Source organism: Cynara cardunculus (assembly GCF_001531365.2).
Source record: "Cynara cardunculus var. scolymus isolate 2C chromosome LG 5, CcrdV1, whole genome shotgun sequence".
Lineage (NCBI taxonomy): Eukaryota > Viridiplantae > Streptophyta > Magnoliopsida > Asterales > Asteraceae > Cynara > Cynara cardunculus.
In genome coordinates, this window is record NC_037532.1 from 29,887,180 (window position 1) to 29,902,957 (window position 15,778).

The 15,778-nt window shown below is 36.6% G+C and overlaps 2 protein-coding genes across 3 annotated transcripts; one reads left to right on the top strand and one right to left on the bottom strand.

The window, feature by feature from the left end:
- Positions 1 to 3,825: 3,825 nt before the first annotated feature.
- LOC112512441 (probable serine protease EDA2) lies at positions 3,826 to 11,669 on the top strand. The gene is made up of 12 exons (XM_025118405.1): positions 3,826 to 4,058; positions 6,814 to 6,939; positions 7,387 to 7,542; positions 8,112 to 8,294; positions 8,367 to 8,483; positions 8,600 to 8,653; positions 8,815 to 8,886; positions 9,326 to 9,534; positions 9,630 to 9,724; positions 10,727 to 10,801; positions 10,908 to 10,991; positions 11,357 to 11,669. Exons 1-12 carry the CDS (start codon positions 3,909 to 3,911, stop codon positions 11,470 to 11,472), a joined length of 1,437 nt encoding a protein of 478 aa, XP_024974173.1. The 5' UTR covers positions 3,826 to 3,908; the 3' UTR covers positions 11,473 to 11,669.
- A 380-nt stretch (positions 11,670 to 12,049) lies between these two features.
- On the bottom strand, positions 12,050 to 14,325 carry LOC112512363 (fructose-bisphosphate aldolase 1, chloroplastic-like). 2 transcript variants are annotated; one of them, XM_025118280.1, is made up of 6 exons: positions 14,075 to 14,323; positions 13,725 to 13,994; positions 13,387 to 13,496; positions 13,100 to 13,190; positions 12,749 to 13,018; positions 12,050 to 12,556 (listed from the first exon to the last, which is right to left on the bottom strand). In XM_025118280.1, exons 1-6 carry the CDS (start codon positions 14,243 to 14,245, stop codon positions 12,278 to 12,280), a joined length of 1,191 nt encoding a protein of 396 aa, XP_024974048.1. In that variant the 5' UTR covers positions 14,246 to 14,323; the 3' UTR covers positions 12,050 to 12,277. The 2 variants fall into 2 exon arrangements, with proteins under 2 accessions (XP_024974048.1, XP_024974046.1); XM_025118278.1 differs by having other exon boundaries at positions 12,749 to 13,190; positions 14,075 to 14,325.
- Positions 14,326 to 15,778: the final 1,453 nt, after the last annotated feature.

A 15,778-nucleotide genomic window follows, 5' to 3' on the forward strand; every position in this document is an offset into this window, starting at 1 on the left:
TACTAATATCGATATATTTTTGTCAAATTTTTATGATATCGTCAAACATATATTTTATTCAAAAATAAAAACATCATCGCTTTCTCAAAATCACATAAAGMCATATTATAACATCGACTGAGATAAAAAAATAAAATGAAATATTAAAAACCCGATGTATCTCGCTGCATTGCGCGAGTACGCTTCTAGTATACAAAAATGCAAACCAAAAAGTGATGTGTTGAATTTAACTGTTCTAAAAACAAAATTTTGAATCATGCAAAATTAACTTTACATTTATTGATGGTATTGTATATCGTTGTTCCACTCCACATGATATGTAAATGAATAATTCAAAATTATGTCTAAGGGCCATGTCGAGACGAAACTTTACACCATTAGAATTTCAGGGTATGGCCATTGATCATCCATGAATGTTAATGACGACATCCGTCTAACGTCCATGATATTTACCATGGAGTCTGAAGCGTTTTTTTCAAGTTAAAAGTTGAATTTACAATTAGAATCCCTTCGAACAATTTCATTAAAATTAAGACGGGATCATTTGAATTTACTTTAACCGGAATTAACGTAACCTTGACGGCCAACTTAACTAGCAAATAAATGTCCAAGTCGTTCTCATGGTCACAAAGAATTTTTCTAGTTGTCTTCAGGTCGATCGGATTAACGTGCAAAGCAACATTTAGTATCTTCAACTAGAAGCTTGAATTAGGTACCATTGATTTTTGACACGTTGTCCAAGATCGAAATCAGGTTTGAGCAATCACCATTGACTTCTTAATACACTTAGGGGCCATTTACTAAACACTTGTTGCCTCTTACCCGATAACTAAACACTTATTGCCTCTTACCTGGTCCAGAGATGATGGTTTTACCAGCATTCTCCGCACTATAACTGAGAAACTTATCCGGCTGAGAGACGTTGTACCAAGTCATTTTGATACCGAGAATCTTATCACGGTAAGGTAAGTGAGGGTGGTAACTCTTACCTTGTAAGCACTTAATTTTTGTTGGTAACCGATCCCTTAAGAACATCTATTGAAGTCATGTGTGCTTTAAAAACAACTCATCTATACTATATTGGAAATCATTTGACAAAAACTCTTAAAAACCATTTTTTATGCATGAAGTATTGTAAATTTATGCATATGACTTAAAATTCAAGATTATAAGTAAAATTATGCATAAGTACAACTTATTAAAGCTCCATAAATCAACCATTTTTCTATACTATATTTTTTATGTTTGAATTCGTGTAATTAACTGTGAATAAACATAATCAAATAGAGGATAAACATCTCATTTTAAAATATAAAATGTCTAAAATATAATTAGGATAATTATCGAGTTCTAACAAAATAATTAATTATTATCTTTATATAAAAAAATTATAGTATTAAACCAAATATAAATACTTCGTTATTGAACATAAATTAAATTATAATAAAAAATTTTGAATTAAAAAATTACACAAAAAATAGAAATTTTAAATAGTTAATTTGATACTAATATCGATATATTTTTGTCAAATTTTTATGATATCTTCAAGTTTATATTTTATTCAAAAATAAAAACATTATTGCTTTTTCAAAATCACATAAAATTATATTATAACATCGACTGAGATAAAAAATAAAATGAAATATTAAAATCAAGATGTATCTCGCTGTAAGTACCCTTCTATTTAGAATAAAAAATCTCTTGGTTTTGAGTAAAAAACCGATTCTATTATGTTTAGAAAAGTAAAAAATGATTGAAAGTAAGAAAATGTTTCAACAATATCAGGGTAGATTTTAAAAAAAAATTGTCCGTACTCAATTTAGACGTTCAAAATATGCGAAATCGAGATTGAGAAGGAGGGGGGTCTAGAGGGAGACCATGAAGTGCTTTATGCATATGGGATCGATGTCGGGGGAGAAAATGGGATGGGGGACGGGAGTTATTCTTTCCCTTTTTTACATTTTACAATTTTATATTATATATCGATAGAAAATTAAGGAAATAGAGAAAAATGATCAAAGTATCCTTCATTTAAATTTAAAAGCATGATAACAGGTAATAGAAGAGACAAGAATCAAAAAAATTTGTAAACTATAGAGACAAAACTGTTACATTTGTAGTTATAAAAAATGGTGTAAATGAGGAGGGTGAGGAGGAACACGGAGAAAAATGAGACCCTTTTGGTCAAATTGGATAAATAAAAGCCTTAAGGGTTTGAGAAAAAATCTCGTTTTTTGATGAATAACTCTACAATTGTTGAAAGGATTATTTAAAAGCATAATTTTTCGACAAATTCTTAAATGTTCGATCTTTTGACAAATCAAAGAAACGGTTTACCTAACAAAACAAAGTATTCTAATAAAAGAATATCCGAAAATTATACCGAAAGAAAGTGAATTACACTCTTGGTCTCTATGGGCACCAAATTATGGATCTTGTCCCTAAAGTGAGATATTTACACTAGGCATGGCAACGAGGTGAGGATGAGGCGGGTTTTGTAATCCCCGGCCCTGGTCCAGTCCACGGTCAAATCCCGATCAAACATCATGAAGAATATCTGTTAGTTTAAGTCTACAAGGGAACCCCGACCCCTGCCCCAACCCTAGTTTGAGTCTACTGGGGATCCCCGGACCCGGGACCCGTTTTAGCGGGGAATCCCCGTGGGTGAGCCTGGGTTCCCCACCGAGTTAGGACAAATCACCATCTTTAATTTACACTGTGTCCACATGATTTGCATGATGTCTCGAGTTAAGTGATTGGGGTCATCAAAGAATGATGTGGTGGTTGGTTGCGATATGTTGGTGTCATTGGAAGTGTAGGATGACGGGTTAGGGTCATCGGGTTTGTTAGCGAAGATGGTGATGTATGATGGGGTTAAAACGTCACTAAATAAAGGAATAAGATAAATGGAAGGGAGGGAGAGGGGGAGAGGGGGAGAGAGAGAGAGAGAGGAGGGGGTAAAAGTGTACTAATTAGCGGTGTGTAAAAAGTCATCTGATTCAATTAGAAGACCAACCATAATCAGATATACAATTATAATTGGATCAGATGAGATCCAAAATTTCAACATCTAAACTGGATCGATCATTTCTTGAATGACAGTCCATAATTTAATAAAACCGAATCGATCCAATCCAATGACCATCCAAGTACACATCTAATTATCATCTAACTACATATAATTAGTAACATTTTATAATATTGTTTTTTAATTGATTATGCAGTGTTTTTAATAACTTAAAAAATATATATAAATAATTGGTTGAAATAGTGGATTAAATGATTGAAAATTGGATCAATTTATTTGATTAATCCAGTCTGATCCAATAGATAACTAATAGTAATATCTAGCTAATTAAATCGATCCAATCAAATCATCATTTGGGTCAAATCAGATTGCATGTATAATGTTAGTTGGATTTTATCGAATCAGATGATAAAATCCAGATGATCGGATAAGATCAAATCTAACTTGTACAATTAGATTTCAACCCATAATAACACCTAAATCTAGTACTAATTATAGAAAAAGACAAAATATATAATAAAAAAGTTAGAGAATGTAAATAGACCAAATTACCCTTGAGTTAATAGATTTTGAGAGCTAAAAGAAGGGACCAAACTTGAAACAAAATGTAAACCACGAGGACACTCGGTATAAATAATTTAGTTTAGGGACATGATCCGTAATTTTGTAGAAAACCACTAAAGAGACGTGTCTGAATAGCAACAATCGGGATTCGGGTGTGATAGAACCCGATTCGGGTACCAAGTACCGTCGAAGTGGGATTCCCCTGAAAAACCGCAAAAAGACTTGGAAGAAAAGCGACGACATCACATAGTAGAACTAGCATCTGATTTGCAGCAATATTCGGTGAAAACAAAGAGAAAATTTGGTCTAGTAAAAAATGAGGGGGTTGCTGGTTTTTGTTTTGATGATTAATGTCTGTAATGGGTTATTAACTTCTCGAATTAATCGTATGAGTAGCAGCAGCAGCAATTATTTGAGCAAGGAAGTGCTGTGGTTCAATCAGACTCTCGATCACTTTTCTCCTTATGTATGAATCTCTCTCTCTCTCTCTCTATCTATCTCTCTTTGTCAATATGTGTATGCATGTGTTGGATGGTTGTGTATGATTATAAGCTTTGATGATTCTTTATGGATAAATTACTTGTGAAGAATTTTGGTTAAAAAGAGGTTATACAAGCTGGTTTTAGGTGTGTGTTTTCAGTTTATCAACTCCCTGTTAGAATTTTGGTTTATGAGGAGAAACTTCTGTTTTCAAATATTACTCGGTTAATCAAGAAAAGAGATGAACTCCGACTTTAAATGATAAATTGGGTTTGATGGGTTTATGAAAAAGATGGATAAATTAGAGCGAAATTTGCAACAAGTAGTGCAAATATATGAAAGATTATTATTCTAAGTAAAAAAGAAAGAAAATATGAATGTTGGTGATGAGTTAGTAGCAATCTGTAATCATTCTTGGATTTGGAAAATATGGTTTTACATCAAAGTAAGAATGTTATCTCTTCCAACAAGAGGAATACAAGTTTAAAATTTAATTTTGAAAACTGAAATTACAATTTCGTTTGTTAATTCTTGTTTTTATCAGATTATGATGCAATTATTGCCTTGAAATTGTGTTCATCAATGCTTTTTCTGCAATTAGTTAAGATTCCTGTGTGTATGAAGTTGAGGGACACGACATGGTTATGCCTCTTGACTTGCCTCCTTATGTCTTTGGAATCAAACATAATTTAGCTAAGTCGGTTGTAATGGGTCCTTGTTTATGACCAAGAGAATATGTGTGTAAATAGAGTTAAAATGTCTATCTATGTATAAGGGGTCACTTACCGACAAGAGTCACCACCTGCACTTATCTGATCTGATAACATTATGGGCCATGATGAGGCCATCAAAATGGATTGTTGGTAAACTTCTCTTACCCGGTAAGAGCTAACGGGGTATGAGTCTTTTCCCTCACTTACCAGATAAGATTCTCGGTGCTTGCCATGCTCACCCTCTAAGGTAAATGACACCCAGTAAGCGCTTGGTAAACGACCCCTTACTCTCTCCAGACCCTGCGCTTACCTGTAAGCATTTGGTAAAACGATCCCTTACTCTCTCCAGAACCTACTTTGTATGCATTATGTTCGTTTTGTTTGGTTTGATTTAGAATGTGTAAGGATAGCTTAAGAGAACTTTTTTTGAGGCTTAAGACACGCTAAGATGTAGCTCTCATTATATTCTCAACTTTGTATAATGTAAGTAATAATGACCATAAAGTAGTCCTTTTTATCGAAGAATTCCTCATGTTTGAATCTCTCTTAGCATCTCCTTCCAACGTCTTATTGTTAAGAAATACTATACTTTGGAATGTTACTTCAGTTGCTGCATTTATCTTCTTTTATGTAATTGTAACTTCTTACAATGTTAGACACTTCCATATGTTGATTTTTTTTTGCTAGCTTTTGTCTAGAACCATGTATCTCATTAAACGCCAAATATCCGTATGATTCTAGCCGGTGAACAAGGGTAAATTTACTAATGATTTGCCAAGAAATTCTACAAGGGTAAAATGGGCATGGTGGTCCTATATACTTTAACATGTTTGGAAGCGTTTTCTGTTTTTTGTTCTTGTTTTAGAAAAAAAGTGCAAACTATATGGAAAAAGTGTCGTTGGTGCAACCAATGCTGTTTTCCAGAAAAACTCGTAAATATGTCAACAAAAATTTGTAATATTTTCAAATCTATAAACTTGATTTTGATGTTTTTGTGGGTTTGCAAGAAAAATGTGTTGACTACTCAATCAAAGGTTCAGATTTCATATAAAGTTAAATGTCTTATGTTCTAGTATGTTTATTTGTTTCAACCTAGTGCCACTTCGCCTACCCCCCCCCCCCCTTTTGATCATCATCGCCACCTTCTTGCCACTGTCATCTCCATCACACTTCATTTTCTCACCACTTATTGCAAGTCTCATAACAATGATAATTTGCCAAAATGTTCCCTTTTCTGCCTTTCGATTTTCTAAGCATTGAGCATGAACAATGTTAATGAAATAAAATTGGTAAATTTTCAAAATTTATTATCTTTTCATACTGTCAGTAACATGGATAACATAACAAAGTAGCATTGTAGTCTTATAGGATAAGTCAAAAAGAAAAAGAAGAGTAGTACTTTTCTCCAATGTCCACCAATTTTAAAGAAATAGTTGGCCCAAAGATCCTCCCAATTTCCTTCCTCCCCTCCCCTTAAAAACTCAAACATGACTTTGATAGCTTAAAGATTTGCTTTTAACATATTCTTTCATCCAACTCTATTTTCTATTTTTTTGGTAGAGGTTATGTCCACATACATCTTCACCCCCCACCCCCGGGTTGCGTGCGGACCCCACCTTCAGGTGGGATATTCTTGGTCCTTCCGTTTGGTTTGGTTGTGTCATGGAGTCATCAATTGTCTAAAGAGTCTTGGTGTCACTAATCTTCTATTCTATTCATATAGTATCCTTTTTTAATCTTATTCAGCATTGTGTGATTGTGATCATTCATAGCCAATGATAAGTAATAATGCCTTAATGCATATGTGACTCTAATGTGTCGAAAGTAAGACTATCTTACATTATTCTGCAACCTCATTTGTATCCTTTTATGATCCTTTATCAATACAATGATTAGTATTTGTAATTGTATGGTATTTTTCCCTCTTGGGATTTTAATTTTGATCTTCAATTTGGAATTTGTACTCTTTTTTATGCATCTTATCAACCCTGTGATAGATGATGACTTGTTGTGGTTTGGCATTTACAGGATCATCGTAAATTTCAGCAGCGATATTATGAATATTTGGATGATTTCAGAATTCCTGATGGACCGATCTTCTTAGTAATATGTGGTGAAGCTGCATGTGGTGGCATATCCAATGACTATATCAGTGTATGTCCCAGTAGTTTACCATAAACTGATGTCCCATGTTTGGTGCTGCATTAGACTTGGACAAGACGGGACTAAGTGGAAGAAAAATGCATTTTTTGTCTATCACATAGGTAGAACACCAATCGGGAGATGAAACAAGATTGTCAAATTACTAAACTACCCATGTCAAATTGAAAGTCTAAAACCTTCCAGAATTCATTCACCCACCTACCCACTCTCGCCCATCCAGTCTAGTCCCTTTCGCGTACAAAAGCACTTTAATAAGAGAATAGAAATTGTAGATTCGTTATATTGAGTCAACAAGCTACAAGATTTCATAGATGAATGCACATAGGGAGGCATGACCCTTCTAAAGTTGGTTACTGCTACTTTTATGGACATGTAATTCCACAGAAGTTCTATTCAAATTGGAAAAATCATACTACTGAAGCTTTTTACTTCATGCAGGTTTTGGCAAAGAAATTTGGAGCTGCTGTGGTTACTCTTGAACATCGGTATTATGGGAAGAGTTCCCCATTTAAAACCCTAACTACAGAAAATCTGAAATTTCTCTCATCCAAACAGGCGCTCTTCGACTTGGCTGCTTTCCGTCAATTTTATCAGGCAAGTTGTGGTTATTTGACTTGCAACAGAACTGATGTTAGTTTTGCTTGATTCACCATAGCTATGCATTAGGACATGGGATTGATCAAAATAGACTTTGACAAATGATTTGTCTCAATGTGTACCTCAAGGAAGAAGAAAACTAGCAACTGTTGGAGTCCCACGTCAGCTAGACTTAGACTTTTTGTTGGAACCTCCTTTCTCTCTTTATGGGCTTTTTTGGAGAGTAATCTAATGGAGTTTCACATATTATCACATGGTATCAGAGCCAATTCTACCGCTATAAGGACTCGATACTCGGGGACAACCTGTGCCTGTTTAGCCTCTATTGGAGGGGGGCATGTTGGAGTCCACGTCGGCTAGACTTGGACCCTTTCTCCTCAATATATGTTGGAACCTCCCTTTTTACCTTAAGGGCTCTTTTGGAGAGTAATTTAATGGGGTTTCACATACTATCACATAAAGCCTACCCTAGGCTAAAACAATTCAAATAAATCCTTCAGTAAAATGGACGACCCTCGAAAGATTGCATATTGTATTATAACGGATTATCTTCAACGATCTTGTAGGAATCCCTAAATTTGAAGCTCAATAGAGCAAACGTTGAGAACCCGTGGTTTGTTTTTGGTATCTCGTATGCTGGAGCTCTTAGCGCATGGTTTCGTCTGAAATTCCCGCACTTAACATGTGGAAGTCTTGCAAGTTCTGGTGTAGTTCATGCCATTCTCAACTTCACCGAATATGATCAACAGGTGAATAAAAATGTTTTCTTTTAAGTTATTTTATTTCATGTTATGGTTCTGTGATTACTTCCATCATGGCAGATTGGCAAGTCTGCAGGGCCAGAATGTAAAGCTGTATTACAAGAAGTTACTCGTCTTGTTGAACTAAGGCTTACATCAGATGGTGAAGCACTGAAAACTATATTTGGTGCTTCTGCGGTATGATTTTTTCTCTGTTTTCTGATGGGTGATACATGAAGGCGGGATAGCAATTGTTATAATTTGTTAAGATCGTAAACTTTTGCGATGTTTGATCTGATATAATATCCTTTCAGCTAAACGTCGATGGTGATTTCTTGTATTTTCTCGCGGATGCTGCAGCTGTAGCCGTAAGTTTATTTGTTAAGCTGTTTTTTTTTTAAGTTATATAATATTTATATACAGCAAATTTCACACAAACTCTTCACCTTTGATGAGGCTTGAACGATCTACTGGTAACCTGGGTACCGCTGGGCCAATAACAAAGTTTATATGTCCAAATGCTTTACAGTTTCAATACGGAGATCCAGATAAACTTTGCACCCCAATGACAAACGCGAAGAAGGCTGGAGAGGATCTAGTGGTAATTCTTAGCTTTTGTCTTCTTTTTGTCTCTCAAAATAGTTGCAATATTCAACTTCTGTTATTAGTGGCGACACTTGTGATCGAGTTTTTTACATAAGCCGCTGGTCTTCATGGAAACAGCCACTCTACCCTTCGGGGTAGAGATCAGGTCTGCATACATTATACCCGTCAGATCCCACCTTCGGGTGCGATATAATGGAATAATTTGGTATGGTTTGGTTTTACTTGTCGCTCTAGTTCTCATAATTGAGGGATCTTCACGGAAACAGCCGGTCTAACCCCCCCCCCCCTTTTTGGGGGTAGAGGTTAGGTTTGCGTACATCTTACCCCCCAGGGCCCACCTTCAGGTGGAATATGCTATGTTAGTTTGGTTTGCATGAAACTCGTTGCTCGAGTTCTTTTCCTATTCTAATCTTGATTCAAACAACTTGCTGCAGGGTGCATATGCAAAATACGTAAACGAATACTATGTTGGTAGTTTTGGAGTTAACATTCAATCGTATACTCAAGAATACCTAAAGAAAACTACCCTGAGTGATTCTGAATCTGGAGATCGATTATGGTGGTTCCAAGTTTGTACTGAAGTTGCATTTTTCCAAGTGGCACCTGCTAATGATAGTATCCGCTCTTCGAAGATTGACATAGGGTACATGACTAAAACCCACTTTCTTATTTGTTTTCACTCTCTGCACTTGAATTGACTTACGATTATTCAGAACTTGGTTTTTTGATCTGTAATAGGTACCACTTGGATTTATGCAAAAATGTATTTGGAGAAGGCGTCTATCCCGTAATTGATGCAACAAATCTGTACTATGGAGGCACGGACATTGCTGGTATAAACATTAGTCAGTTTATGCGCGTGCGCACACACACACACACACATGTATATCCTGCATTATCGGTCGATTTAATGATTTAAACTAGTTCACCAATACCTTCAAGTATGGTTTAACCCCACAAACAAAACCGGCTTTTTATAGGACTTACATTTATAAGAGCAAACAATTGTGCATCCTATGTAAAGGTGTCACACTAAGTCAATAGGACGCTTTTCGGTGTCCTAATAATTTTTTTATAAATGAGAAAGAAAAAATCGTCATATTAGTCGTTTTATATGACATTATTTGAAGAAAAAGGTTTTGTAAAAACCGGTATCCTATAAAAAGATGTGTTCATAGGATACTTCTCAAAGTGAGCTATTAAAAAGCTAATAGGAAACTTTATTTAAAAAGTGTCCTAAAAACCTGTTAGGATGCCCAAAAACATCCTAATATCCTATTGTAAACACTTTGATATAGGAGGCACAATTGTTTGATCCTATAAACGTAAGGGGTTGTTTGGCAATTGATGAATGGTTTGGTGCAGAATGATTAAGTGGTCAGAATGATTAAGAGGCTCTCATGATATAGTGCAAAATGAAATATAATTGTTTGGTAATTGTGTACAATGAAATTAGGGCTCTTAATGGTTAAGGGAGATACAGGATACAAAATCATTCAGAGGGTTTTAGAATCATCAGGAGGGAGACTTTTTTTTTGCCAAACAAGATTCACCTCTTAACGATTGAGAGGTTGCCTCTTAATGGAACTATTAAGAGGTAAACAAACAACCTTTAAGTCTTATAAAACAATCTATTAGGCCATTTAGACATTTTTACGTCGATTTTGTTGTAGTGACACATTCCTCTTGGGACCAACATCTGAAATCAAACCTTAACAGAAAAAAGGAAAATCTTGCAATTTCTGTTGAATATCGCACAAGAGTTAAATATGGATAACGGAAGGTTGGATGGTTGCTTTCTTGATCGAATTACTAATTGTTGCATCTGCGGGCAGGTTCGCAAATAGTTTTTACAAACGGATCACAAGATCCATGGCGACATGCATCCAAACAGAACTCGTCTCCAGGCAGTAAGTTCCTATAATTTCTTATATCTGTTCTTCGTATTCTTATTGTTTTTCGAGCTTTTTACCATTGACACCAAAACCCTCTGGGTTTTTTTTTTCTATTTTGTAGTGCCGTCCTACATTGTCACTTGTCAGAACTGCGGCCATGGAAGTGATCTAAGAGGATGCCCCCAGTCTCATTTAGTTCCTGAAGGTTAGTTTGGTCATTTTCATAATAAGTCAATCGTCCTTAACACAAATAGAGCTCGTTTAACTTCATCAATGTTCGACTAGGCTCGTTCGAAGGCTCGATTAAAGTTTCTCAAGCCGAGCCAAGCTGAGGGTTTCAAGCTTACACTTTTTCAAACCAAACATGTTCATATGTTCTAAATCATATAATCAATGAATAAAAATTATCGATCTCGAGCCAAGAAACGTGTTAATCTATCTTTTAAGGTATAATATACAACTCAAAATTGTTAAACGATCATCAAACTCGAGATTGAACAACCTGCTACTCGACTCAGCTCGTTAACATCAAAACGATCTTAACATACTGGAAATATATATATTTTGCAGGAAATTCTAAAAATTGCAGTTCACCCGACGCGGTTAACAAAGTGCGACAACAGATGATAGAACAGATAGACTTGTGGCTGTCTCAGTGCCATGCTGCAGGTAGGAGTTCAATGTAAATAAAACTTGTACTAATTAGATTGTCAGCAATCTACCACGAAGGAATCGTATCTTGGCTATCATCGTATGTATAGTTGCTGTCATTAGATCTATATGATCGTTATGAATTGCATATTGTGCCATAATTACATGAAAGAGGCTAGTATATGACCTTCGTTTGTAAGTTTCAAACTTCTAAATAAGAGAGATATCGACATACCTCTGTGTTCTGCTGCTTCTATTTCAAACGGAAAAATAATCAATCTCAATAATTAAGGTCCAAATTCACCAAGAAGGGATGGCGTAGAATCTACGATGATATGATCAATGCCGCCACACACAAGAAATTGTGGAAGGTACAAACCACAAGGGTGGTGCTCGATTGGTTTGAGCTGGGGCTCCAAAAGTCAAAAGTGTCTGGAGGTCCTAGGTTCAAATCCAAGGAGAAATAAGTATCCCCTTGTGCCTACAGAGGCTCAATTGCGGTGACTCCGGGCTACCCGTGAAGCGGGTGGTCGGCCTGGATTAGTCGGCTCGCATAGCGGGTTAGATATCCAGGTTAATAAAAAAAAATTGTGGAAGGTACAATCGATCACTGCATGATATACACGTCATTATATCTTAACGAAAATCATCTTTATCGATATCTCTTGAAATTACTAGAGATTAGAATCCATCACTCGACATGAAATACTTATAGAATTGCTAGAAGTACATGCTATGAACAAAAGCAGCAGTCTCCATGGGCTATTAGACCTTATCAATGTTGCATATTAAACCTTTTTCTTCATGTTCTACGCTCAACCCTTTTGACTTTAAACTTGCTTAGTAGACGTAGCCCTTAACGAACATTCCCTTTTTGGCCTCCTCGGACTCACCCTCACCGGTGTATTTCCCAAGCTGAGCAAGAGAGTTGGCACTAGCCCGAAGGAGCAGAGCATCCTGAGCCGCCTTCACGTTCTCGGGTCTTCCTCCCCATGTCTTCAAGCAAGTGTTCTGAAGAGCACGTGCGTATGAGAACGACACGTGCCACGGGTTCGGGCTTTGGTTCATTGCGTTCAAGTTGAGTGTAGCCTCCACCTCAGATTGCCCACCGGACAAAAACTGCATTTGAGGTATGCATCAAATATACTCGGTTAGACTATGTTTCACAAACAACTGATAAGCTAGTCATGTTTGGTAAAACCTAACTAATAAGCTAGTCATGTTTGGTAAAACCTAACTGATAAGTTAGATGACAATGTAAAATAACCTAAAATAAGACCTTTTGAAACTAAAAGTTGTATATAAACTTGCCATGATTCCAGGAACTGCTGGTGGGATTCTTTGTTGGAGGAGCTTGAGAGTGTAATCCGCGACCTGTTGAGGTGTGGCTCTTTCCTTGCAATCGGCCCCAGGGGTAACCATGCTCGGCTTCAATAGGATGCCTTCAAAGAGAACATTGTTCTGAGCAAGGTAAAAGAACACCTCAGCCCACACCTGCTTTGCAACCTCAAAAGTCCTGTCGATTCCATGCTCACCGTCTAGTAAAATCTCAGGCTCGACAATTGGGACCAAACCGTTATCCTGAAAACTCAAAACTTTTGATCTTAAAACACCCTTAAACCAAAAGGGTAACTGTTTAGAGCAACTGGTAAGTTGTTTTACCTGAGAAATAGCAGCATAACGAGCCAGACCCCATGCTGCTTCCTTGACTGCAAGTGCCGTTGGGCCGTTGGGAATGCTCACGACTGTACGCCTACAAGGTCAAGAAACGAAGTTAGGGACTTGTGTGAATGAGATGAGTATTTTAAGCATTCAGTTAAGCCACAAAGCAGTCTCTCTACCCTTTAGGATAGAGGTCAAATCTGTGTGCATCTTACTCCCCAGATCCCACCTCCAGGCGGGACATCCTGGGTTCGTTTGGATTGGTCTTGAAGACACGATACACTTACCATTTAGCAAAACGAGCACCCTGTTGGTAGTAAGCCGCAGAGCGTGAGGCGAGGCCGTCAAGACCTTGGCACCATGACTCGTCGTTTGAGCCAGTCAACGGAACTAGACCCTATCAAAGTCAAACGATTGTGAGTCCTTGTGCTTGGGCCACAATACAAATATTGCACGATGGTTTTGTTGTTCAACCTGGTTGGTATACAACGAGGTTTTAACAACCTCGTTAATCACAACCAAGATCTACGGTTGTACAACCTGAGTAGTGCACGACTAGGTTCTACTGTTGTACAACCTGGTTATTGCACTACAAGACATCCTTTCCCAGGTAGAGTTATATTACCTTGTCGACCTTGATTCCGGGAACGATTCCCTGTTCAACTAGGATGTCGACAATCTTCTTGCCATCAACGGTGGATTGGTACAAGGTCTCCTCGAAGAGGATAGCACCAGAGATGTAGTTGCCAAGACCTGGTGGGGTAACAAGCAAGGTACGGTAGGCCTGACGGTTGGCCTCGGTGTTCTCGAGACCAATCGAAGCTAACCTCTTTCCGCATGTAGCATTCGACTCATCCATGGCCAGGATTCCTCGGCCAGGCGACGCTACAGTTTTCTACATTTCACAAACAAATTAATTCGTCATGAACATCCTTTCGATATATGCGTGAATTAGAGACAGAGAAAAACACGTACCGCGGTTTTGACAAGCTCATCGGCATACGAGGCACGGACCGTTAGCGCAGAGGGTGCACCGGGGCTGAACCGGACCACAGAGACCGATGGCTGGCGAAGGGTCTGACCCTTGACCCATTCAGACTTATCAAGAATGGCTGGAGATGACTGGAAGAGAAATGTCGAGGCCATTTTTAGATTTTTTTAAAACACTTAAAAATAAATATATAGTTTTAAAATAAAAGTAAAGAAAGAAGCTTTGGGGCTCTCTTTCTATATCTCTTTGAATTTAACACCACTCATTGTGTTTGAGCTCACTGAATTTATAGTTATAATACGAGTTGAGAAAAGATATATATTTTAAGGCTATAATGAGTTGGCAAATTAGAGGGTGACACGTGGATTGATAACTTTGCTGATATGGCAGTTGGAATGTAGCAGACTTGGAGATGATATGTGATGAGGGGACGAAAATTGTCCCGTGAGAATCTCATGGTTTTGGGGATGATTATTTATTAATGGCTCTTATTTATTTTATTTATTGTGCCATAAAAAAATGCCAAAAATCATGAACTTTTTAATCAAATAATGTTTGGGTCCCATCAAATTTAATACCTGAGGTTGTAATTTAGCCCCCTCTTTAAAATAAATACAATCTTTTGATTGATTATATAGCAAGTTGTTATCTTCTTTTACTTTTAAGTCAATAACTATTTATTAGGTCATTTATCTTACTAGATGAATATGAAAATAAAAATGATAAAAAAAAACTACCCATAAGAGTGACGATAAAAATGAAGTCTTATCCATTAAGTGAGGATGATGACTTTTATCCACCAAGTGCTTATCGGATAAGTTGTTGCATACGATATTGTTTCAGTGGACTACAATATGGTAAAATAAGTTAGACTATTGACTCTTACCACTAAACACTTACCAGGTAAGCGTTTGGATAAACGACCTCTTACTTGTGATATCTGATATTTTTGATTCAATAAATTTATGTTATTCATATTCCATACAAAGGTCACTTTTCATTATCTATTTTAGACGGTAGAAGCGACATGTGTGTCCGATGCCTGTTTGCCGACCAGCAATAGGGGCCGGTGATCTTTCTTCATTAGATGGTTATTGGTTTCATGTAGGCTCGGTCTTCTAAACAGTCAAATATTCAAATATCATAAAATGTAAAGAGTGTGTGTATATACTTTAAAAAAGCTGAAGTTTTGATATCTCATGAAGCATCACCCTATTAAATTCCCCAGGTATCGATCGGAAATTTCTATTAGTTAAAATATTTATGATATCTTTTTCTATGACTAAATTGAGGGATTATGTAGGCGTAAATTGTTGTTTTGTGTTAATTATTAACGATAAGAAAGTATTTATGAATTGAAACCTTGTACAAAACACGATTACTTGGGTTGCTTTTACAAACATAATCTCGTATTAAAGGAATAAAAAATGGATCTATATGCAGAATTTATATATGCTATTTTTATTTTATAGAGACGAGAAGTTTATCATTTTTAACCATAAGGGTAGCGTCTCATTGATTTGAGCTTGAACTTCAAAGGTCAAAAGTGTTTGGAGATCTCAGATTCAAATTCAATAAGGAATAAAAATCCCCTTTAATCCAGTGAGTTCAGGCTACCCGCAAAACAAATGGTCACTCTGGGATTAGCCGGCTAACATAGCGGGTTGGATATCCAGGTTAATCAAAAA

What these genes read in the sequence shown, in the direction of transcription:
- LOC112512441 (XM_025118405.1), top strand. Translation starts at nt 3,909, where the DNA reads ATGAGGGGGTTGCTGGTTTTTGTTTTGATGATTAATGTCTGTAATGGG. An exon ending in TCTTCGAAGATTGACATAGG is followed by an intron (nt 9,535 to 9,629) that starts GTACATGACTAA and finishes GATCTGTAATAG; the next exon opens with GTACCACTTGGATTTATGCA. An exon ending in TGGAGGCACGGACATTGCTG is followed by an intron (nt 9,725 to 10,726) that starts GTATAAACATTA and finishes ATCTGCGGGCAG; the next exon opens with GTTCGCAAATAGTTTTTACA.
- LOC112512363 (XM_025118278.1), bottom strand. Translation starts at nt 14,245, where the DNA reads ATGGCCTCGACATTTCTCTTCCAGTCATCTCCAGCCATTCTTGATAAG. An exon ending in CCGGAATCAAGGTCGACAAG is followed by an intron (nt 13,497 to 13,724) that starts GTAATATAACTC and finishes TGACTTTGATAG; the next exon opens with GGTCTAGTTCCGTTGACTGG. An exon ending in GGTGCTCGTTTTGCTAAATG is followed by an intron (nt 13,191 to 13,386) that starts GTAAGTGTATCG and finishes TTGACCTTGTAG; the next exon opens with GCGTACAGTCGTGAGCATTC.